We start from the raw sequence: 26,346 nt of genomic DNA, 5'->3' as shown, positions 1-26,346 counted from the left end.
AAAAAAAAGTGTTTTATTGCATGTGATTAAACACACTGGTAAGTCACCCAGTCTTAGAGATTTTCTCTTTGGAATTTCTTAAATCTATTAATTTCTGCTCCAGTTTTTATTGACTTTAGCTATACTGTGTCAACATACAGTACTATCTAAAGTTTCCATTATCTTTTCTAAATTATAAAAATCATATGTACGTATAATCTTCATACTTCGTAATACAGAAGTGACATAATTTTAAATATCCTTTCTTCACCCTAATGCCTTATATCATCTCCATTTCCAGAAGCAAGCAGCTGTTTTTTAAATTAATTTTTATTAATAATTAAATTATTCATGAATGTAGTTTTAAAAAGTCAAGAGTATTCAAGGCTTTTAACAACAAGCAGTCCTCTCTATTATATCTTACTTATGTTACAGAAGAATTTAAATTTGCATTCTTGTACTGCTTCACACCCCCAATCACCTACCTCCATTCTCACTATATTGGTGAATCACAAGTATTGGTTAAATAAATATTTGTAATTACTTTAAATTATTGTTCTCTAGAGATAAGTACAGTGTACAAATACAGAGCTGGTCTTGACTGACTAGTTAAATTTGCTTCATTGGTTTATCACTTATTAATGCTTCCCAAACATATCTTTGAAATATCTTTCAAATATCTTTGAAAAACCCATCTGTGTCATGTTTTTCAGATGAAAACTGGTTTAGTTACTCACTGGGGCTCCTTTTGCCTAGAACCTATGTCTTCCTCTTTCTTCATTTTTCCCTTTTTCTGCTCTGGTAGAGTGTTGGTTTAGAAACTTTCTAAGAAAGCATGCATAGTTACATTTTTTATAACTTCTTACATGTTTGAAAATCTTTAATCTTTCCCTGGAGATTCTTCATATGGGTTGAATGTTTAAATTGGTATGGAGTTTTAGATTGAAAATTATTTTCTCTCAGAATTTTAGAGGTTTTGCTCTATTTTCTTCTGGCTTCCCAGTTTTGCTGTGTTGATAGGGCTGGGGGTTAGCTTCGTGACAGTGCTGTTGCCAAGCATGTACAGGTCAAGTTCTAGCAGTAGCAGCACCACAATCACCTCTGCAAAAAAAAAAAAAAAAAAGTCTGGTGCCATTTTGATTCTTAGTCCTTTGTGTATGACCTATATTTGCTTCTTTGGGACTTTTGGGATACTCCTCCTTTTGTCGTCAGTGTTTTAACGTTCACAGTGGCTATTTATGCCATCAGAGATGTTTCCTGGAAGTATCACAATTTCCTTCCTTTCATTTTCTCTTTCCTCTCTTTCTGGAACCCTTGTCATTTAGATATTGAACTCCTGAATCAGTCCTCTTAATTTTTTTATGTATCCCTCTCTTGGATTTCTATGTTCTTCAAGGAAAGCCTCTGAAGTTTATCTTCTTTTATTGTATTTTATTTCAAATCTTATATTTTGAATTTCTAAGAACCTGTTGTCCTTTTTAAATATCATCTTCTTTTTTATTTTATATGCATTATGTCTCTTTTCTCTGAAGATATTAAAGTATTTTTTTTCCCTTTTTTCCCCTTTAGTTTTCTTTTGGTCCCATCATATTGTCTTTATCACCCAAGTTCTTCAGGCTATGTCTTTATTATGGTAAAACTGTCCTGTAATTATCTATTTATATTTAAACCTATAGCATAGAAGAACGAGCTGATAAATACTTTGTGCCTAGCTAGACACAGTTTATCAGTTGCTGGATTTCCCTATAGAGCGACCAAATAGGGATCTGATATTTTGATGGGGAAATCCCTCAGATGTTTACATCTTTTTTTTTTTTTTAAGTTGTAGTTGGACACAATGCCTTTATTTTATTTATTTTTATGTGGTGCTGAGGATCGAACCCAGCACCTCGCATGTGCTAAATGAGCGCTCTACCTCTGAGCCATAACCCCAGCCCCCAGATGTTTATATCTTACAGATATTTTCTTTGAGTTTCTCACTTTCTCCAGAGAAAAGTTCCCTCTTCCTGGGAGTACGATTTTACCTGACTGCCAGAATTTCTGAACACAACCAGGGGAAAGAGTGCTGAAGCTCTTACTACTCTTACTATTAAATTCTCTGCTTTCGGGGCTGGGGATGTGGCTCAAGTGGTAGTGCGCTTGCCTGGCATGCGTGCGGCCCAGGTTCGATCCTCAGCACCACATATAAACAAAGATGTTGTGTCCGCTGAAAACTAAAAAAACATAAATAAATAAAATAAATATTTAAAAAAAAAAATTCTCTGCTTTCACTCAAGCATCTCTCCCAACTTTTGACTCATCTCAAGGTCTGGAGACTCTGATTCTTCATGTCTCCAAGTTCAGAGCTTTTCCAGGTTCTAGGATCTTGGCTATTGTCATAGGCATCCAGCACTTTGCACATAGACAGTTTCTTGTTCTCTCTGTTCTGCACTCCTCCATTTGCCTTCCATCTCTCAAGTGAGTTGACACCTTTCATCTACTGTTGCCTCTTTTGTTCCCTATTCTTGCTGTCATCTTGATTAAATAGAAGTTGAAGTGACCATTTTATCTATTTTTGGTTTTAGTTCTGGCAGCTACTGCCATAACACTATTAATAAACTCGTAGCCTTGTTTTATCAACTTTCTCATTTTTATTAACTACATAAAATTTAGTTTATGGATGTGCTAGATGTTATTTTATTTAATACTATTATTTGTTGTAAGAAGTGCTGCATTGAGCTGAGCCTCATTTAACAAACTTTTGTACACTTTTATAAGGATATCTTCAGGATAGGATCCTGGAAGTCTCCCCCCCTCTGTGTTCTAACCAGGCTGTCCTTTTTTTTTTTTTTTTTTTTTTATTTTTTAGTTTTCGGTGGACACAACATCTTTATTTTATTTGTATGTGGTGCTGAGGATCGAACCCAGCGCACCGCGCATGCCAGGCGAGCGCGCTACAGCTTGAGCCACATCCCCAGCCCCCAGGCTGCCCTTTCTTAACTGTGTGATTATCATTATCCACCTTATATTTTGATGCCATTGCAAACTAAGATGTATTTGCATCCACAGTTTCATCTGGCTGTAATAATGTAGTGTAAGTAGGTGGATGAGGAGTGAAGCAAATTTGCCCAAATTTCCACTTTTTCAGGACTCAAGACTAGGAACCACAGGACATTTTCAGATTTTGGGGTATTATAGTTTCTATAGAAGCTTTTTGGGTCATCCCTTTTTTCTAGACCAGACTGGTCATAGGGAGACTGGTATGTTTGGGGGTTTTTTTTGTTTGTTTGCTGGTGTTACCTAGATCACAAATGAAGCCGGCCTCAGCAACTTAGCAAGACCCTGTCTCAAAATTAAAAAATAGAAATGGCTGGGTATGTAGTCAGTGGTAAGCACTTGCTTGGCCTGTGTGAGGCCCTGGGTTCAGTCCCCCAAACCTCAGGGGGAAAAATCAGAAATCTGGTACTTAGAAAAATAAGCGTTTAGGGGACACACAGAAACACACAAATGTACAACACAAAACCCTCTAACTTTTCAAAGTTGTCTTAGTTAAGTGGTGATTTTCTTTTCATTAGGAAGGCTCTGTTGACAACATTAAAGTTTAAACTGCCTCAACAGATATGATCACTAGTATTTCTTTCTGTAGAGCTGCAGAATTTAATTCTGACCAGCGCATTAAGAGTACAGCATGCCTTGGTTTAATCAGTTCGTAATCTAGATACCATTCCTATAGAAGTGGGTTGAATTATTGTTTTTTTCTTATGTGTTTGGATGCTGAGCAATTGCCAAAAAATTGTATAATTTAATTCTTGGTGGTGGTTTTTTTGTGGTACGAGGAATCAAGTCCAGGGCATTATTGAGCATGCTAAGCACATGTTCTACCAATTACACTACATCCCCTGCTCAGGATTAATTCTTACAACATTACTAAAAATTAACATTTGTAGAAATTCATACTTAACATTTCAAGTCACATATTCTCATAAAAGGTAAAAATAAGTGGGTGGAATGGCATGCACATATAATCCCAGTGGCTCAGGAGGTGAAGACAGGAAGATAGTGAATTCAAAACCAGCCTCAGCAGTATAGCAAGGCCCTAATGAACTCAGTGAGACCCTGTCTCTAAATAAAATACAAAATAGGACTAGGGATGTGGCTCAGTGGTTGAGTACCCCTGAGTTCCATCCCTGGTATACCCCCCCCCAAAAAAAAGTAAAATAATCACTTGTGAATAAAAGGTGTTCATATTATTTGATTGAGAAATATATGCACAAGGGAATAGTTAAGTAAAACTAAGGTTCAATGCGTAAAATTTTTGTGTAGGCTAGTAGGTTGATAAAATGACAATTGTGGGGTATGATAGCACATTCTTCTAATCCCGGCTACTTAGGAGGCTGAAGCAGGAGGGTTGTAAATTCAAGGCCAACCTGGACAACATTTTTTCAAGATTCTGTCTCAAATAAGAGCTGGAACTGTATAGCTCACTGATAGAATGTTTGTCTAGTGCATGCAAGTTCATGGGTTCAATTTCCAGTACCAAAAAAGAAAAAAAATTACAGAAGAGTTTATAAAATTATTTCAAGTGAAATATCCCTAAGGTCTGAGATTGTGGCTCAGCATAAAGCGCTTGCCTAGCACATGCGAGGTGCCGGGTTGAATCCTCAGCACCACATAAAAATAAGTAAATAAATAAATAAAGGCATCGTGTCAAACTACAACTAAAAAAAAAATTTTTAAAAATCCATTAATATATACACACACATATACATGTGTACACACATCTGTAGCTCCATTGTGACTATTAAAAATTACACGTATAATTTACAAATAACGATTGCTACTTATTTAGCACATATTACATTGCTAGGTTCTATACTGAGTGCTTTATATATATTGTCTTAGCATAATTTTGAGAGACCTGATATCATAATTTCTTTATTTTTAATTGTATTATTCACATAGAATTTTACCATCTTGACCATTTTTAAATGTACAGTTCAATGTTAAGTATGTTTATGTTGTGCAGCTGATGTCTAGAACTTTTTCAAATTTATTAAACAACTTTTAATTTTTTTCCCTTTGTTCAGCCCTGGAAACCACCATTCTACTTTCTGTTATTATGAGTTTGATTATTTTAGATACCTCACATAATAGAATTATATTTATCTTATTGTGACTGGCTTATTTCACTTAGCATAATGTCCTCAACATTCATCTGTGTTGAAGCATGTTTAGAACTTCCTTCCTTATTAAGGCTGAATGATAATCCATTGTGAGGATATACTATAATTTGTTTATCTGTTAATCAGTTGGTGGACATTCAGTTTGCTTCCACCTTTTGGCTAGTATATGAATAATGGTGCTATGAACATGAATTGTGCAAAAATCTCTTGGAGACTCCATTTTCGGTTCTTTTGAATGTATACCCAGAAGTAGAATTGTTAGATCATGTTATTTTCTTCTTCTTTTTTTTTTTTTTTTTTTTTTTTAACAAATAAGAAAAATGAAACTCAGCATGGTTAAATAACTTGCCCAGAGTCATGCTGTTAGTAACAGAACAAGAACTGCCTCTTAGATCTTTAGTTGAGGCAGGAGTATCACAGGTTTGAGGCCAGCCTAGGCAACTTAGCAAACCCTCTCTCAAAATAAAATAAAAAGGACTGGGGATAGAGCTTAGTGGTAGAGCACTCACCTAGCATGTGTGAGGCGCTGGGTTCAATCCTCAGTACCACTTTCAAAAAAAAGAGGCCTTTTTAATAGAGTTGAATAACAACCTCTCCCCACATACGAGGAAGAATAAAGTCTGCCCTAACAGAAACAGAGTTCTAGTTCTGAAGCCCCAGAAGTCACAGGGATCATCAAGAGGACTTAGGAAGTAGCATTTAAATTGTACTTTAGAAATCAGAATTTACTGTATTCCTCTGCATATTCAGTTAACATGATGTCACCTGTATGGTCTGAGGAAAATGGCCTAATCGTAGAAGTGTTCTTTTCACATTATTCACTTTTATATTTTCACAGATGGGATAAAGTCATAAGTATTGTACTTTATGGGCTACTTCATGAAGTCCATATAATGTAAAGATGGGCAAGTGTGAGGATATGTACAGGGGACATAAAGTAGCTCTCTTTTTAAACATAGAATACATGAAGGAGAGTATAGAATATGATCTGAAAGACAGTAAAGATGACAGAGTAAGGAATTTGAAGTTGATTATGAAGGAAGTGGGGAGTCAGAAACTTCCTGAGTGGAAGAGTGATTGTGATAAAAATTGAGACTTACTAATGTGTTAACAGTATGTAATACTGTTGAAAAGAGTAGAGTCTGCGGAAGGAGACGTACTTTGAAAACATTTTATTGAAATAGCTCAGGTGAAAGGTCTGCATTCCTTTATGAAACGCACCTACTCTTCTAAAAAGCATAGTCCTGACCCAAATGATGTCTTAATGGCTTTGCAGGTGTAAATGTTTTAAAGATACTCAATTAGTCTCGTTCTAGGGAAATTAATAAGAAAGGGTAGTCATTTTAAAATTGTTTAAAAATTGAAAGCATTGACAAATATATTCTTATTTATAAGGCTGAGAGTAAAATTTATAATGAAAATTTAAAACTACTACACAATAAATTCCAATAAGTACTGTTTTATTAAAGCACTATACTAGATTCCCAAGGGGATATATACTCATAAAAATTAACATCTGAGTGTTTGCTATATGCCAGTTAGTATTCTAAGTTCTTAATGTAGTTTTATTATTTTAACTCTTAAAAGCAGCTCCATGAGGTAGGTACTTTAGTAGTAGTTCATTGAATTGCTTAGTTAACTGAGGCACAGAATATAAGGTAGCTTATCCCTAGTGAGGAAAAGAACAGCAGACGACTGATGGTACTAAACAGGATGGGAATTCCATCAAAACACTATTCATTGACTCATTTGGTGTCACATCTGCCACACCCAGGATCTCAGCTATTATGGCTTTCCCAGATTGACAGAAAATCCTCAGTCTTTCTCAATGCTATTCTAATGTGCATCTCTCCTGAGATCGTCCTTTTAATCACAGAAGATCTTCCAAAAAAGGAAGAACTCAGACTAAGGGCAGATGAGTAGTGTTGCTTCTGTGGCAGAAGTGTGCTTATTCATTGGTTCAGATGCCTGTTTTCTAGCCAGCCTGTTCTAGGCTCACATGATGAAGATAGATGATAGAAAAGGGAGGGAGAATGGGTGAATGAATTCTATAGGAGTTCAGAGTTGGGCTGGGGAATCAACTACAACGGTTAAATAAACTTTATAGCCTGTTAATCCTAATAGAGGTTTGAATAAAATGTTCCAGAAGTCCAAGGAGATACGTTTCTCGTTCGGCCTTGGAAAGCTAGGGGAAATCATCATAGAGGCAACAGCTCACCTGTGTAGTGACTGCTGCTTTCAACCTAAGGCCAAAAATGAGGCATAGCTACAAAGCAGTGGAACTAAATTTTTATTGGATTCCAAAATCAGCTTTTAAAGGGGAATTCTGAAATTGTTTTGCACATTAAATTTACACATTAGGGGCTGGGGCTCAGTGGTAGAGCACTCGCCTACCATGTGCAAGGAGCTGGGTTTGATCCTCAGTACTACATAAAAATAAATAAATAAAATAAAGATATTGTGTCCAACTACAACTAAAAAATTTACACATTAGATATTCATATTCTACATTTTTTTCGGGGGGGGGGGGAGGGAGCTACCAGGGATTAAACTCAGGGTCACTCAACCACTGAGCCACATCCCCAGCCCTATTTTGTATTTTATTTAGAGACAGAGTTTCACTGAGTTGCTTAGTGCTTCACCACTGCTGAGGCTGGGTTTTTTTTTGTTTGTTTGTTTGTTTGTTTTTTGTTTTTTAAGAGGGTTTTTTTTTAATATTTATTTTTCAGTTTTCAGTGGACACAACATCTTTATTTATTTTTGTTTTTTTATGTGGTGCTGAGGATCGAACCCAGCGCCCTGCACATGCCAGGCGAGTGCGTTACTGCTTGAGCCACATCCCCAGCCCTGAGGCTGGTTTTGAACTTGCCATCTTCCTATCTCAGCCTCCCTAGCCGCTGGGATTACAGGAGTACACCACCATGCCCGGCCACATTATTCACTTCTGTGTTTTAAAATACATGGATACAGTCATAAGTGCTGTGGGCTACTTCATGAATGTATTACTTCAACAGAACAGTCACAATAGGATTCTATAGTATATTTTTAATCATAAAAAAGAAAATTGGAAGGATGGGATCAGAATTTGGGGTATAGAAGACCTGTGGAGATCAAAGCCTCTTATAGAGATGAGAAACAGACTAAAACAGTAGGGTAAGTTGTTCAGAGGCACATGTTGGTAAATTAGAAGCTAGTTCTCCCAGGTCCCAACCAGTACTAGCATGCTACAATATCCATTTTAGCTGAGTGCTGTGGTACATGCCTGTGATCCAAGCAATTTGGGAGACTGAGGCAGGAAGGTTGCAAGATCAAGGCCAGCCTCAGCAACTTAGTAGTTAGATTCTGTCTCAAAATAAAAAGGCTTGGGAATGTAGCTCAATGTTAAAGTGCCCCTGGGTTCAGTCCCCACTACCCCGCCATGGGGGTTAGTAATAATCAACAATGAAATTTCCATCTTGGGTGGTAAAGAGATCTGTTAAGAGTAAATGACATTGGGCTGGGGCTGTAGCTTAGTGGCAGAGCACTTGCCTTGAATGTGTGAGGCACTGGATTCAAGCTTTAGCACCTCATAAAAATAAACAAAAAAAGGGATGCCATTCATCTACAGTTACAAAAAATAAGAGTAAATGACTTTGCTTAAGGTCATAGGGTATTTTTAAGAATGAAGCTGGACTTCTTAGACCTTGGATCAACAAACTGGCAACACTATCTGGTTTTTTAAATACATTTTTATTGAAAGAGCCACACCCATTTATTTATAAAAGCAGTCAATGGCTGCTTACATTGCTACAACAACAGAGTTTAGTGGTTGTAAGACCTTATGAACTGTAAAGCCTAAATGTTAACTGGATGTTTACAAAAAAGTTTGCTGACTCTGCACTGGCACCTGATCCTAGTTCTGTATCCCTGGGAGAGTGCTTTTAAGTTGTCCTTTCTTCACATTTCACATTTAATAGGAAAGAACTTGTGTCTCTGGGGGTCTTTTTCTACAGACTAGATGTTATAAACCTGCCAACGTACAAAAGATTTATGCTAGTTTTTCTAGGCAAAAGAAACATACTTTACAAAACAAAAATCACTGCTACAGAATATGTGTAAGGCTGTAAGAAACAGATGCCAGCCAACCTACATTAATAGCAGGATCAAATGCATGATGAATTCAGTTTGAAAAAATGTCTAGGGACATAAAATATCTCTTTTTAGGTACAGAATAAACAATAGGAAGTATTGTATAATATAAACTGATTACATATTCTATAGTAGATGCTTTGGAGCCTGAAAATGGAGTGCAAAACTCTGTTAGTAATTCTCAGCACTAGCAATACCCACATGCCCTCAGGCTCTTCCCTATACCTGTTGGACCAGTAATTCTGGGAACAAGGCCTAGCCTTCTGTTTTTTTATCAAGACCTTTAGATGGTGGTGATGAATTGAGTTTGTTGGGTTTTATTTTCTTTGGTGGGGTGTTTTGGGTGTTTTGTTTATTTGTTTTTGTTTTTTGAGTTAATAAGATCCTATTCAGAACTCTTGAGCACAAAATGGGTATTTAGGACAATTTTACTTCAAAATTTCGTTTTAGGGCTGGGGTTGTAGCTCAGTGGAAGAGTGCTCATCTTGCATGTGAAGGCACTGACTGGGTTCAATCCCCAGCACTACATAAAAATAAAGTGAAGCTGTTGTGTCCATGTACAACTAAAAAAGTATTTTAAAAAATTAGTTGTAAAAAATGGAAAGTACAATAGCTGTGTGTAATAGTGCATGCCTGTAGTCTTAGCTATGCAGGAAGCTGAGGTAGGAGGATCTCTGAAGCACAGCAGTTTGAGACTAGCCTGGACAACATAGTAAGATCCCATCTCCAAAACAAAAATGCAGTGTAGAGAGAATAACCAAAACTGACACCTGCATACCAACCATTCAGCTTTAGCATTTACCTTCAAAATTACTGATAGAGTTCAGCATTTTGCCTTCTGTTATTTTTTTATTTTGCTTTTTTTTTTTTTTTAAAGAAATGAGAGTACAGACATTGGTGAAGAAATTCTCCTGTGTAGCCTTCCAGAATCCCATTCTTCTCTCTCTCTAGAGAAAACCACTGTCTTGAATTTAGTGTGCATCACATGCCTTTTTAAGAATAATTTTACTAGCTCTGCCTACATCTTTAAAGAATAAATGCTTATAGGAGCAGATGCAGTGACACATGCCTGTAATCCTAGTGACTCAAGAGACTGAGGTGGAATTGTAAGTTCAAAGCTGCTCTTGGCAACTTGGCAAGACCCTTTCTCATAAATAAAAAGTACTGGAGATGTAACTCAGTGGTAGAGTGCCCCAGGGTTCAATCCCCAGTACCACCAGAAAAGAAAAAGAAAGAAAAAAACCCCATCGGAATATATGCTTAGACATTTTTAAACTTTAAATAACTGATCTTATAACATGATTCCGTAACTTTGTTTTTTTCCTCCAGAAATTTTCAGAATATACCCCATGATGATATAGTATTTTAGTTTATTATTTACTGGCTATTTAAATATGCCATAATTTACTAATCTGTTTTCCTTTTAGTGTCATTGGGTAGTTGCCACTTATTTTATTATTTAAACTACTCAGTAATATTCTTGTACTTATATTTAATGTGTTACAAAAAGAAATTTCTCTGGAGTATATGCTTTGGAAAGGAATAGCTGAGAAATAGGGTAAAAGCTTTTGCAATCTTTGCTAGATAGTGCTAATTGCTTTCTGAATGATTATCCCTGTTTACTTACCCATTTGCAAGGTATGAAAGTCCCATTTCTCTACATTTTTATTAAAACTTGTCGTTTTCATGTATTTTAATTTTTGCCAATCAGAGAGACTTAAAATGCCTTCTAGTTTTTCAGTTTATTATTAATTTAGTTTGGGGGAGCTTGGATTAGTTTTTATGTTTCTTGACATTTCAAGTTACTTCTGTATATTACCCCTGATACCCTTTATTCATTTTCTTTTGCCTTTTTTACATGGATTTTTAAAAGAAATGCTTTAATAAAAAGTTTGTACTTTTATGAGTATTTGTGTTTCAAGTACTTTATCTCAGTCTATGGCTAGATTTTTGGCTTGGTTTATGGGTTTTAATGCAGCACCAAACTTTAATGTCAGATTTTCAAGTTTTTCCTTAGAGATTTATTATTTTTTGTGTCTTATATGAGAAAATCTTTTCCTACTTTTAGGTCTTAAAGACTCTTTTATCTGAAGTTCTAAAGCTTTGTGTTATACATGTCTTTATCTGGAATTTACTTTGGAGTATTGCATAAATAATCTAATTTTATTTTCTCTTTCCATGTAGATGACCAATTGTCCTACCACTACCTTATTGGCTTATAATGTCATCTCTCTGATATATCAACATTTTCCTATCTGCATGGGTCTGTTTCTGGCTCTCTGTTCTGTTGGTCTATTTGCCTATGCTTATGTCCAACCCACATTGTCTTTTTTTCAAGATACATTATTATGACCTTTTCCAAAACTAATTTAACTGTTCTCTTACTCTTTAAGGTAAATTATATATTCATCTTGTTAAATTCCATGAAAATTTCTATTTTACATTGGTATTATCTTGAATTTATGGGTTACTCTGGAGAGAATTCATGAACATGGTATATCTCCTTTATTCAGCTCTTCTACTATGACTCTCAATAATGTTTAATAGTATGTCCCAAAAGCTTGTGGGCATCTTTTAGTATACTTTTTATTCAGTATGTTGTATTGCTTTTTGAATACTGTTATTTTTCTAATTGGTTATTTCTGGCCTAGAGAAGCATTTTTTTATCCTTGTATTTGAGTGTTATTCTCTCCTTTTCCAGTAGATGGCAGTAAAATACATTATTTCCTTAACAAGAGTATTTTCCTTTTTTTCTCACTGAAATTAAAACAACTTATATATTTGAAGGTACTAATTCTGATATATTTCTAAATTATCCACCTTTGTCCCATTTAGGAGGATAAAAAGAAGCGAGATCGAGACCGTGTGGAGAACGAAGCAGAGAAAGACCTCCAGGGTCATACCCCTGTAAGATTAGACTTGCCCCCTGAGAAGCCTCTCACAAGCTCTTTAGCCAAACAAGAAGGTAGGAATAACTCTGAATTATTTGTTCTGAATAAAAAGCCTGATATTGTTACAACTAGGGAAAGTGGGCTTCATTGATGAAATTTTCTCTAAAGTTTTCTTATTTTTCTTTTGCTGCATAAGAGCTTTAAATTAGCTTTGGTTTTTGCGTTGATATTCTAAATCTTCAGCATATTAAGATAAATGGAATTTCTGTACAAGATATTATTTATGAATGTAGATAAAGTCATAGAAATGAAATAGTACTCTCTAGAATTTTCCTTTTTAAAATACCCTTTCCTGTCTTCTTTGCTTCAGAAGTAGAACAGACACCCCTTCAAGAAGCTTTGAATCAACTGATGAGACAATTACAAAGGTAAATGTTTTTCCAACATTTTTATACAGTAGAAATCAAAATGGTAAACAGAGAGGTTCCAAATCACTTCTTCATATTTTTTTTTTTTTTATTATTCTCTAAAGCCACATTTTGTGACCTAAATCCAAATGTACCTGCTTTTAAAGTGGTTGGTAAATATTTTGCCTGGCAATAGAAATACTACATAAGAACTTTTAGATGTTCTTATTTGGTTGTTTTAACTGGCAGCTTGCAAGGGTTACATAATACCATTAATGACAAATTTCTCTTTTTCCAAAGTAATTTTTGATGTTAAAAAACTTTCAAGCCAGAGTTGGTAGTGCTTGCCTGTAGTCTCAGCTACTTGGGAGGCCGAGGCAAGAGGATTGCTGGCAACATAGTAATACCTATTTCAAAATAAAAAATTGAGGGTACTGGAGATTGAACCCAGGGGGCTTTTACCACTGAGCTACATCCCCAACTCTTTTAATTTTTTATTTTGAGACAGGATCTCACTAAGTTGCTGAGGCTGGCCTTGAACTTTAAATCCTCCTGCCTTAGCTTCCCAAGTTGTTGGGATTGCAGGCATGTGCCACTGTGCTTGGCTCAAAGTAAAAATTTTTTTAAAACTTTAAATCCAGGAATAATTCAGATATTTCCACTTCGCTATTAGATGGAAGTACCTTTTGTATATTTGTAGAGCATCTATGCCATGAGTGTTCAGCAGCTGTTAAGTGCAAGAGAAAAAACAAAATACCATAAATAGGATGCCTCTTTCTTAAATACAGAAATTCCTTCTAAAAACTTCAGCAGGTAGGGCTGGGGTTGTGGTTCAGCAGTAGAGCGCTTGTCTAGTACATACAAGGCCCTGGGTTCGATCCTTGGCACCACATAAAAATAATTAAAATAAAGGTATTGTGTCCAACCAAATTAAAGAGAAATATTTTTTTTTAATTTTTTCTGCAGGTAAATTAAACCAGTGTTAAAATTTTTCATTTTATATTTTTGTTTGCTTGTTTTGGGGTTTTGATACTAGAGATTGAACCCAGGCTCTCATATATTTGAGGCAAGTGCTGTTTCACTGAACTAGCTATTAGAGACAAGTGTCTTGAGTTGCCCAGGCTGGTCTCCAACTCATGAGTCTCCCAAGTAGCTGTGATTATAGGTGTATGCCACCACACCTGGCAAATGTTTCTTGAAAGACAAATAAGAACTCACTATTAGAACATTTATTTTAATATTCTTCTTTACTCAGAATTTGAATTTTTATCTCAAAGTTATTTACATTATTGACAGAAGATTCATAGTTATAGGCCTTGAATTCTAATAGTTTACTTTCTTATTACTGTATTGCCCTTTCATCTCACTGTGTTGTCCTTATAAGTCAATGCAGAATATATCATAAATACTTTTAGAAGATAAAACCTCTAGTGTGGTCTATATTCTCAGTACCTGTTTAGCTTTAAAATCAAGATCAGAAGTTACTGGCCTTTCCTCATTTTTATTGTTAACAGTCTTTACTTTTGAATAAATCATTCATTTATTATCCCAAAAGACTGAACCGGTTAAGTATTGGGTATTCATTTTATCCCAATTAGAAGTTGTGGCTACAAAATAGTTGTTTGCCTTTTAGTTTTATTTGTGTAACATAAGGCCAGAACATAGATTAATAATGTTACCCTAAATAAATCTACTTAAGAGTCTGTCTAAACATGTTACCATTGCTCAGAACATTTTGAGAATTAGAACCCAGAGCCACATTCTTTTATTAAGCCTTAGTGACTGGATGACTTCATTCTTGAGACTCAGAGCTAAGCCTGGTTTAAAAAAAAAAGAAAAGAAAGAAAGAAAGAAATTGGTAATGCTATTTTTAGTCAAAACTATGTGGGGCTGTATATTAAAATGTCTAATTTTAGGGAGTATAGATCATTTGCTCTGAAAGGTAGTTGTAAGAGTTTATCCGTAGATGAAGACTGGTTTATAAATAGTAAATACTATGGAAAGCTCAGATTTTGATGTGTAAGTTCCAGACTTCATTTTTTTTTTGCCTTTTGTTATCATTTTTTTTAAAAAGAGAGAGAGAGAGAATTTTTTAATATTTATTTTTTAGTTTTCAGCAGACACAACATCTTTGTTTGTATGTGGTGCTGAGGATCAAACCCGGGCCGCACGCATGCCAGGCGAGCACGCTACCGCTTGAGCCACATCCCCAGCCCAGCCTTTTGTTATCATTTTTTTAGTCTGGTATTTTTTAAGTGTAAGCATCCTTTGGAAAATAGAGGCAGATATACATAGACCTGATTTCAGATTCTAACTCTATCCTTTTTAGATTAGAACCAATGATTTTACTATTCTGAGGCTCAGTATCCTCATCTATCAGTGAAGGTACCATTACTTTGGTGATTTTTGTGAAGATCAGATATAAAATACATCATGCAGACCTGGCAACAGGGTAAACATGTTTTAAAAATTCTTGCTGTTATGACTTTTTAAGCCACTTTTGCTGTTATTATTTGGAGTGAAAAGAAAAAAGAAAAACTGATCTGCCAAAGTCCAAAGGGATAAAAAAAAAAGTCAACCTAATGACTTAATTATGAAGATACTGATTGTCAACCCTGGTAACACTAGAAATACCAATTCCTAATATGCAAATATCAATACCAGAATTCAGCCTTGAACATACCAATGCTTGGACCTTCCTTAAGAGATTCTGATTTAATAGATCTAGGATAAGTCTTCACCATCCCACCCCTGTTGGAATTTGTTTAGAGCTGCTCTGATTCTAATGTACAGCCAGAGTTAAGAACCTGTGATAGCTAGGTGTGGTGGTGCATGCCTATAATCCCAGGGCTTAAAAGGCTAAGGCAAGAGAATCCTCAAGTTCAAAGCTAGCCTCAGCAAAAGCCAGGTGAAGCAACTCATTGAGACCCTGTCTCTAAATAAAATGCAAAATAGGGCTGGAGATGTGGCTCAGTGGTTGAGTGCCCCCTGAGTTCAATCCCCGGTACCAAAAACAAACAAACCTGTGATAGAAAACTGGTTTTCGGGGCTACATATGTAGTTCACTAATAAAACACTTACCAAACATGTCAAGGCCCCGAGTTCAATATCCAGTACCAAAAGAAAAGAAAAGAAAACACTGGTTTTTAAAATTTGAGGGTATTAAGAGGATCTTAAAACAATGTCAGTTTTCTACGCAGAATAGGAGTCATATCCATTGATTACAAAATATGTACATGTGGGCCTTCCTGGTGCAAGCGTATTAGTTTAAAAACTAACATGAAGAATTGCAGATGTACATTTATAATTATTACTTCTGCCTTTTCCCATAGTTTCATAAAAGATATGCAGCACTAACCTCCCACAGCCTGAGACATTGGGTCAGTTAGTCTAGTAGGAAATTTATTGTGCTTCATTTTTTCTCTATGTAGAAGGTGCTTTGATTTAGGCTACGTATTTAAATAAAGAGAAAGATTCTGTCTTAAGGGTACAACTAGTGTATACTGTAAATTCTTTCTTTTTTTGCAGTATTGGGGATTGACCCAGGGGTGCTCTACCACTGAGCTTCATCCCAGCCCTTTTTGTTTATTATTTTGAGCAGGGTCTTGCTAAGTTGCTTATGCTGGCCTTGAGCTTGCAAACCTTCTGCCTCAGCCTCCTGAGTTGGAATTACAGGTGTGCGCCACCATGCCCAGCTTATATCTAAAAAAGTTTTCTCCTGATTTCTCATTGACCAATAGATTTGTTTGTAGTAGAAGTAAAAAATAGCATTGCCTTTTACATATCTTCACAGAAAAGACCCAAGTGCTTTCTTTTCATTTCCTGTGACTGATTTTATTGCTCCTGGTTATTCCATGATCATTAAACACCCCATGGATTTTAGTACCATGAAAGAAAAGATCAAGAACAATGACTACCAGTCCATAGAAGAACTAAAGGTAATTGTAATTATGTGTGTTTTAATTGTTGAAATAGACCAAGCTATGATACAAAATCATGTGCATCTTTATTAAATTGAGATCATTAGAAATTTGCATATCTGATATTAAGAATTTTTATTGACCTTTTATTTTCCAGAAAGCAAAGTTTATTTTAATATTCAAAATCTTGTATTTTTCTACTTTAGAAGAATTAATGACCTTGGTGATAGAAAACCAGATGAAAATAAGCCTTCTGTTATCTTTTATTTATTATTTTTATGTTAGTGAAGACTTTAATGTGTTCTGTGGTATATTTCCCCAACATTTATAATGAAAAGATGTTAGATTTTTAACTTGAAATCAATATAAGTAAATTAATATTTTAACAAAAGTTGAGTTTTTCTATTTCTAAACATAGAAGGTGTGCATGTCTTCTAATAAAAGAATAAATTGGCTTATATAAAAACACTAAGTTTAATTACATTTTCTAGGTTGATGAAAGTGAATTTCTCCCTGTGTTCAATTCTGCTGCATTTGCTGAGCACATTGTTTTTTTCAGCTTTAAGAGGAAAATAAAATACTTAAAAGAACTGAAATACAACCAAAAATTAATGTATATATGTCCAATGTTGTAGTGGAAGTTTTTTTTATATTTAAGTCATTTTGGTACTTGTTTACTTCAGGGTTACACTTTTTGTTTTAATTATACAGAAAAAAAGAAACCATATGTGTTTAAAATCTGCACAGAACCACAACAAACTTCAATGGTTTAGATAATAACTATTTTACCTTTATTTTCCCCATAAACATGGTATTGTTCACTTGATGTAAAGGTTAGATCCAGATCATTTACAGGAGGAAAATGGTAAACATTGTCCTCACTTGGTTTCCTTTTTTCTTTTTCATTTACATGTTGATCAACTGAAATTATGGAAAACAACAACATTTAATTTTTTTTACAGTAATACGAATATGAATGTGTAGGTAAGGTTCCGCTTAATTCTGAAAAGCCTGAAATCCATTATCTCTTATTTGGAGAAATGGAAACTTTTCTCAGTGTTTCATCTGGTGAAAATTAGGTTAAAAATGTGTATGTCAGCATATTTCAGATGTTATTGTTGTTTAATAGAAAAGAATTTCACAGTCTGGGATTTTTTTTGTATTTATTAACGGTTTTCCTCTGATCTTTTGCCTATATAACAGGAAGGAGTAGAAGTTTGTCCCCTGAGTGTTTTTAAGCAGATTCAGTATTTTTATAACTGAAATAAGGCATTTTTAAGATTGAAGTTTTCCACATTAAGAAAAGTGTGTAGGAAGATTCATCTTTTTGAGCAACAGAATGTCGTAATGCAGAGGCTGAGGCACACACCTGTAATCCCAACAACTCCGGAGGCTGAGGCAGGAGGAGCATAAATTCAAAACCAGCCTCACCAAATTAACAAGACTCTATCTCAAAAAACAAAACAAAAATTAAAGGGCTGGGGGTATAGTTCAGTGGTTGAACCCCTGTGTTCAGTCCCTGGCACTAAAAAAGGAATCTAAAAGTTGCCTTGGGCTGGGTATTGTAGCTCAGTGAGTTCCTGGGTCTGCTCCAGAGACACAAAACAAATCAATCAATAAAGTCACCTTAACAGATCAGACCTGTTATCATTAGTATGATCCAGTACTTTCTTGCTATTTCATAGGCTTATTTATTTTCTTGCCAGTTTTAGCCAAGGTCATAGTCGTCTGGTGTCTGCTCATTTGCCTGACCCAAAATTATTATATATATTACATATATTTAATAATTCTTGATGGAATGGAAGCTTTTTAGAAAATGTATAGCCACAGTTTTTTCTGGGGTCCTCTGAGTAGCCGTGGCTAAGTGTTTGGAGGAACCAGGAGCCTGCTAAAATTACATGAAAATTCTTTCTTGTGTACGTGTGTGTGTATATACAGATACATACATATGTAACACTTGAGGAGTACCTACCTCTGTATCTTTCATCAAATTCTTAGAAGTCCAGGATCTAGCAAAATCCTGAGTTATTAGAGACTTGGCCATATATTCTTCATCTATTTTAAATGTAATAGCAAATATATTTTGACCCTTGAACCAGTCTTATCATTTACATACAATTCAGTCTACCTAGTCTCATTCCATTTAAGTGTGATATCTAAGCTATCATCATTAGCTATTAAATAGTGAAATTTGAATGTTTTGTTTTAAATTTGGAGGAGTTTATAGGAGCAATTCTTTGTTGGGTTCTTATCATTTTGACTTAGTAGGGCCTTGGCATGATCAATCTCCTTATAGATATATAATTTTTTTTTTTTTTTTTAAGAGAGAGGAGAGAGAGAGAGAATTTTTTGATATTTATTTTTTAGTTATCGGCGGACACAACATCTTTGCTTGTACGTGGTGCTGAGAATCGAACCCGGGCCGCACGCATGCCAGGCGAGCGCGCTACCACTTGCGCCACATCCCCAGCCCTATAATTTTCTTAAACATGAAAAAATAGTGGAATCAAGTGCTTCAGCATAAGTATGTGTATTTGTGCGTATACACCCACACTTTGCAATTTAAGCCAAAAATACAGTTTTGATAATTTGGCTACTCTAGTCAACTGTTTAAACTCCTTGAGGTTGTATAGTTTATTTCATATTGGCATTTTAGAATATTTTGCAAATTATATTTATGATGGCATCCAAACACTTAAAAGAAAAATAGTATGTTTGACATTTCTGCCCAGATGACTTGAATTTGACAGGAAATATTGTGGCAATTTAGAACCCTTCCCAGTTTTCAGTCAAAATTTGAAATAAAATACTTAATACCCAAATGGAAACTTAAAATATATGTTTTAAAATTAATAGTAACATTTTTAACTATGTGAAACTATTCAGCTAATATTATTAAATATGAGATAGAAGTGTTTTCTTCACATTCTTTTTGTGTACATTAGATTATACTGAAAACCTATTTAAACTTTTCATCCGTATCTAAAGTTTATACAGAGGTACTATAAAATGCTTAAGATTTGGAAACAAATTTAGCAGTATTTGCTTTGTTGGAGAGTCTTAAAACTTAATAACTTGCTATGAGTATATTTTTAAGAAACACTGACAGAAAAGAATGTTGTTTTTAAAATTCTTGCAGGGTCTGGGTAATTTCAGACCAGGAATTGTTTTGTTCTAATGTGTTTTCCCTCTTAATATTCTCTCTGTAGGATAACTTCAAACTAATGTGTACTAATGCCATGATTTATAACAAGCCAGAGACCATTTACTATAAAGCTGCAAAGAAGCTTTTGCACTCAGGAATGAAAATTCTTAGCCAGGTAAAGGAAACTTTTTGTCATAAATAATTATTAGTCTATATCCCTTTGTTTTATGAGGATACAGATTTGTCTTGTTGACAGATCATGTTAAAGTAGGAAAAATTGAAACAAAATTTCAATAAAGAAATTTAAAGTAGTAAGGTTCTCATTTGGAGTTGATATACATAAATATTATCATTCACTTATAATTAAGAGGTTCCTGAATTATTACTCTTCAGACAGATTTATTTGCTGTGGGAGAAACATCAAACTGGATTCCAGGATAAGATTGGATAAAGTGTGAGACCTTTCCAGAGGAAAGCTGTTTCCCTTTATAGTGATGGAATCTAATGTTGCGTTCAGTCCTGTTTCTAATTCCCTTCTAGTGGAAAGAAACAAAATAAACAAATGAGAAGTAATTCAGAATTGTCTCACAGCCACACAACTTGAATTGTCTGTGCTTCTGCATACCTCGAAGGACACAAATTAGTGCATAGAACCGTGGGAGGAAGGTTTGCAAAAGCACAGACCCATCACTGTCAAGCTACATAAGAGAGCTTAAATATAAGATACTTCAGATAATAACAAAAAGTTACGTGAAAGCCCTTGGCAAATAAGCCAAGTTGATCACTTTGCATCTGCTAGGAGAAGAGAAAAGCTCACAAGATAAGTCTCATCTTTGAGGTTTTCTCACAGCTCTGAGTAGGATGAACCTACTATTTAGAAGCTACTTCAAGGAAATTGAGGGTCCACCCTGGCACCATACATAAAGAAAGTTTTAATTGTGATTTCCAAGATGATGCTTAGCATAAATGTTCTTATTCCAGGTGAGAACTAGAATAGGGGAAGACTGAAAGATAACAGCCAGCTACAGGAAGGATATTGCAAAGAAGTGAGTGGGCAAGGTACAATACGGGAGAAAGGAATCTGAATTAAAAGCTTGAGCGCAGGCCCTGGAGAATTAAGGAATGGCAAAAATGAACCATGTGTTTTGCATATGGTTTTCTGATTTTTATGGTGCTGGTATAACAGTTTTATATTTTAAAAATATGCCTTGGTGTGCTGATGTCTGAGTGTCTGTGTGCTTCTCTGAGAGATTCTTGGATCTGCTTAAACTAAGGAAAGAAAAACATTTGGATTGATGATTATATTTGCACTCCTAATATTTAAACATCATTTCCCTCCCTTTCCTAAAGACTTGGGAAACTGTGATGTGAGCCAGTGATACATCTTTGACAAAATTTGCACAGAAAAGAATACTATAAAATGTTTGTTCCACTTTTTACAGGAAGATGCTCAGAATCTTAGTCACATTCCAAGTTTCAAACCCTGACAGTGCTTGCTTGTTGTCATTGTATTCAAAGTAAAAAAGTGCATTCAGCCAGTTATTCCTTCTAAATTACGAATATTGAATTTTGGTGGGAAAGTCTAATTTTTTTGTTAACAACTCTGATTTACCATTTTTTTTTCTTTAATGAAGTTAATATAACCTGCAAAAGATTCTGATATCTCTTGAACTTGACTAGGGTTGAGATGGTAGGAAGCACAGAAAGTAAACTTCTTCCCTTTCTCCCTCCCACCTCCTTCTCCTCCTTTTCTTTCTCTCCCCCATTTCTTCTCCACCCCCCTCTCCCCCTTTAGTTGTCTTCCCTTTTTTCCAGATGTCTTCCTGTGCAGGAGCCCTACCCATCCTGTGTTATAGTTTCCTGTTGACTCTTCTCTCCACCCTAAATGGGAGGGATCCTTACAGCAGTGATTTTAAAATGTTTAAATTTAGACTTAACTGTTAGAGTTAACTATACTAATAAAAGTAGCCCAAGAGAGCCCATCACATCCTTCTGTGAATGGTCTTATCAGAGAGAACGTTTTTTGAATGTCCATTGAAAAGATTGTAGCAGAGTCATTGTCTTTTTCTTTTTTCAGTTACACCCAGATAGTGACTATTAGTAGTTGTGTTATTTTTATAAAGAATGTACAGATGAATAATTCTTTTGATTTCCTGAATAAATAACTTGAGTAGAGTTCTAAATGATAGTACAAACAGTACTATTCTTAACATAGTGACTTTGGAATCAGACAGGTCAAAGTTCAAGTCCCAGCCTCACCATTTACAAGTGGTATGCCTTAGGCCTTTTTCCTCTAAGGAAGTAATATCACTTACCTCATAGAATTATGTCTGGGAGAAGCACTCAATAAAAGCTATATTCATGACAAAGACTCCTTCATTTAATATTGTGAAATTGGGGATCAAAACAATATGCTTGGCCTTTCTCTGTGAGATAGCCTTTATTTGTCAGCTCTGACAAATAAACTCTTCTGTGTTTAAAAAAAAACAGTATGCCTAATTTGGAGAAAAAGACATGCTTGCAAAGTAAAATTATTGTACTTTTCCCTATGACTTGTTTGTAAATTTAGAAAATTTTCTCTAATTGAATTTATTTTGTGTATGTTGTGTTTTTTAAAGTTCAGAAATATGCCGCAGTCTCTGGCTGGGCACAAATCACGAGTCTCCACACAGCTTGTAGATTCAAACAGCAATTCTTTATTCCTGAACTCACACCGGCCGTCTACAAACACGTTCTGGGGGAATCCACGTTCTCTGCCCAAATCCACACTCTGCCCAAATCCACTCCACATGGGCTTCTGTCTCCCAAAATATACTATCTGACCCTAAGAACTCAAGAGGAACTCAGCAGCAGGATACGCCCTATTCTAAAGGGGGAACACCCTAATCTCCTATTATGCTAAACTGCCCTATTCTAAAGGGGGAACACCCTAATCTCCTATTATGCTAAACTGCCCTGGTCCTTGAGCAAGGTCACCTTTCAGAAGTCCTTCCACTAGACAGCATGGGAGTAAGCTGGCAAGGAGATTGTCATACCTACTTGGCTGATGGCTCCCAGCAGAAATATTCTTACTGTAGTTTTTGCTTCATAAAATATAAAGTGGAAATAAAAAGGTTATTTAGAACTTTGTGATCTGAGCTTAGTTGTTTAATGATTTATTAGTAGCTACTATGTGCCAATCCATTTTTGCTCTTTTGGTACTGGGGATTTAATGCAGAGGTGCTTTACCACTGAGCATATCCCCAGCCCTTATTTTGAGACAGGATCTTGCTCAATTGCATAGGGCCTTGCTAAGTTGCTAAGGATGGCTGTGAACTCATGATCCTGCCTTAGCTTCCTGAGTTGCTTAGATTATAGGTGTGTGCCACCATACCTGACGCCAGCCTATTTTAGGTACTAGGTATTTTTTTTAAGTGTGTAGTAAAATTAGACATGTAGTAAAATTGGGTAGGGGATTTTTGAGGTCTTTCAGAGTTTTTTAAATGATACTATTCAATTTGGCAAGGAATCCAAGAAACTTTATAACTAGTATAAACTGATAAAACTTTTCTGGAAGGCAGTAAGTATCAAAAGTCTTAAAAATACTCATTCCCTTTGACCTCTGCTTTTAGGAACTTATCCCAAAGAGAAAAAAATTCCTATAGAGATTTATTTATAATATTTATGGGACTTTTACTTGTAGTGGAAATTTGGATATCTTAATGTCCAGTTATAGGGTTTATTAAATCATTATAGTTACATAGGACTAAATACTTTATAGCTATTAAAAAACATTTTTTAAAATATTTAATGAGATATTATGGGGAACTGATTGTAACTTATTAACTAAAACAAATATTTTTTCCAGATATTTAGTATAATTCTAATTTGCTAAAAATTTATCATAGCTTAGAATAGTATTGGGATGACAGACCTGTTACACTGTTCCTTGTAGATGATCAGTTAACAAGGTTTTATTTTCTCTACTCATATCGTTACTTGTCTATGTAAAATATGTTTTTTTTCAATAGTTTTAAGATTATTTTAAGAGTCCGGTAAAAATGTCAGGATGCATGTTCTTGGGGGAACTTCACCATCTGCGTTACTGGTAGAGCATAGCATGATGAGAAGAGGCCCCCATGAGTGACAAGAGGTGTGATGCTAGTCACTGGTTCTGTAACCTTTGGTGAATCATTTAGAGCTTCGGTGCTGCATTTCTTGTTTGACCTCTAGTTCTTTCCAGTTTTCATTATTCTCTGAAAGTTTTCTCTACTGTTGCAGTTTATCCAGTGACAACTCTCAGAGTTAAAAGGCAGAACAGTCAATAGGAACAAGTTTGCCTCTTTAAAGTTTACCCAGAAACCTCAACTCCTTAACCACAATGAAAATTTCACAGCACATTATTGCAGTGGAAAATTAAGCATGTTTCACAGAGTAGAAACAAGGTTTGTTGATAGGTAAGAACATTATGCACTCTAAGAAAGGAATTATGCTAGCAACCATTTGTTCTCCCGGAGGCATGTCATTTTCACCCAAAGCAAAATGGCAAAGTCATCAGTGATCCCTATAGGATACCAGATTATAAAACTCCTTCACATGCTCCATGTTTTAAATACTTAATCATTCTTAAGTTTCAAAAGACAGGCCATTCTATTAAATATAAACTTTAAATATACTTTTTTACTTTCCTCTTTTTAATATACTATTAAGCTAAAATTTACTTTTTAATTTCATTAATACAAAGAACATTTAGTCTTAATTCATACTCTTCTGTTAACTTTCTAATGGTACAGTAAAGTTGATCTGAATTAAAGGAATAGACTTCATTGTCCTGGTTCCTAAATAGAATACTCTTATGGTGTAATTACATTTAATTATTTTTCTTCCCTATTTAATGATAGGATGAGTGCAAACTCTTTGGGAAAAACAATGTATTACTTTTAAAGTCAGTGACAGCCATACAATAAGTATTTTTGAATATTTTTAGGAAAGAATCCAGAGCCTGAAACAGAGCATAGACTTCATGGCAGACTTGCAGAAAAGTCGAAAGCAGAAAGATAGAACAGAGGCCTCTCAGAGTGGGGAAGACAGCGGCTGCTGGTTACGAGAGCGGGAAGACTCTGGAGATGCTGAAACACAAGCCTTTAAAAGCCCCAATAAAGACAATAAAAAGTAAAGAATTTTGGAATATTAAGGTTAAACAGTCATTTTCAAGCTAGTGAAAGGGGGGAGGGAATACTGATTCGAGCCTAACTTGGGAAAATAATCCCAGTCTATCGGTGGCTGTTGCTTTGTATGAATGCCATTTGGATCATCTGATGTTACCTCCTTCTCATAGAGAGCACTGTATGGACTTGTCCAGACAGTTCAGTAAACAGTTCTGAATATACATTCTTACTAAATTATTTTTAAAGCCAATAAATAATCTTTAGGAACTCATACTGTCAGGGAATTTATTTAAATAGAACTATTTATTTCAGGGAAAAAAAATGTGTATTAATAACCTCATTCCTAATGAGAAAGGAGTTCAGCATAAGCACACTTAGAGTGCCTTCCTAGACAGATGGTCTGTCACTGAGATGTGTGCATGTTTTCCACTAAACGTCAGCTAGTGGGAGCAGTAAAGCCTCTGGTCCTCCTGGCACTGTCCAGCATGGCTGAACAGCAGGCATATCCACCTGCTTACAGCCCTGACTGCCCAGCACCGCACTGTGAACTTCAGGGAGGGCCCACATTAGCACTTTGGGATTTCTCCTATCAGAATAAAAAGAAAGTAAATATGTGACAAGTTTCTTTGTTGTTTCTAAGGTTTACCCATTTCAAATGTCTTGTTTTCTATTTAAATTTTTAAAAATTGAATTTAAACAACTGTATATTCCCTCTCTTTCAAAGTAATATCTGAAGTACAATTCATTTTTGTTAATGTACCCAGAAAAACATTTCAGACAAGTAACACTGGACAAAAATTGTGGAGGGAAGTAATCACTATATTAGGTCTGTCTTTCTGTTTGTGCATCATTAAGGAACTTATCACGTCATTAGAGAGCAAAGCTTAAATAGTGACAGTGGTGCAGATGTCTCCACTTACTATATTCATATTTGGAATTCATTTTGATGTTTTGTCTTACTTATATTTTTTAACTTAATGTGTGTTTTAGGAAAGACAAAGATGTGTTTGAAGATAAGTGGAGAAGCAGCAACTTGGAAAGGGAACAGGAGCAGATTGACCGGGCTGTCCAGGAGTCTGGTGGGAAGCTGACCCGGCGGCCAGCCAACAGTCAGGTAAGGGACTCTTCTTCCCCCACCAACTTGGAGCCTCTAAAACTGTTAGCTTTTAAATTTCTTCTGTGTTTTTAATTCATGCTGCCATAGAGTTCTTCATCACTGGAACACTCAGAAGAAAAAGAATATGTTTGTAAAGTTTATGATTACTGTGTCCTCTTTTGCTAGGATGTTGTTTTATTGTTTGTGTTTTCCAGTGAATTTCATGTGCTCCAAAATTAGAAAGTGAAGCACATACTTTAAACTTACAAGAAAACATTTTTATCCTGGCCCTTTAAAATCATACTGTTGAGCACATTGTCAAGCACCAAGTGGACTCAGACCTGAGTGAGCAAGTCACTCCCCTTCTCCAGTCTACAGTATTCTCCTTTGTTGAGAGTTGGGGAGAACCAGGAGGTGGCCTTCTATAATCTACACAGTCCTTTAAAATTCTGAGATGTCCTTACCTTCGAA

At 35.3% G+C, this 26,346-nt stretch overlaps 1 protein-coding gene across 2 annotated transcripts in view; it reads left to right on the top strand.

Annotated features, from left to right (window-relative positions):
* Brd7 (bromodomain containing 7) overlaps positions 1–26,346 on the top strand; it is a 39,047-nt gene that overhangs the window by 1,362 nt on the left and 11,339 nt on the right. For both annotated transcript variants that reach the window (XM_076839614.1, XM_076839615.1), the window contains exons 3-8: positions 12,105–12,234; positions 12,531–12,588; positions 16,361–16,505; positions 19,697–19,807; positions 24,599–24,783; positions 25,770–25,893. In XM_076839614.1, coding sequence (XP_076695729.1) covers positions 12,105–12,234; positions 12,531–12,588; positions 16,361–16,505; positions 19,697–19,807; positions 24,599–24,783; positions 25,770–25,893 — 753 coding nt within the window. The remainder of the gene's footprint in view (positions 1–12,104; positions 12,235–12,530; positions 12,589–16,360; positions 16,506–19,696; positions 19,808–24,598; positions 24,784–25,769; positions 25,894–26,346) is intronic.

The sequence above is a fragment of the Callospermophilus lateralis genome, chromosome 18 (assembly GCF_048772815.1).
Source record: "Callospermophilus lateralis isolate mCalLat2 chromosome 18, mCalLat2.hap1, whole genome shotgun sequence".
Lineage (NCBI taxonomy): Eukaryota > Metazoa > Chordata > Mammalia > Rodentia > Sciuridae > Callospermophilus > Callospermophilus lateralis.
Note: the sequence above shows the minus strand (reverse complement) of the source record. Positions and strands in the feature narration are given on the sequence as shown.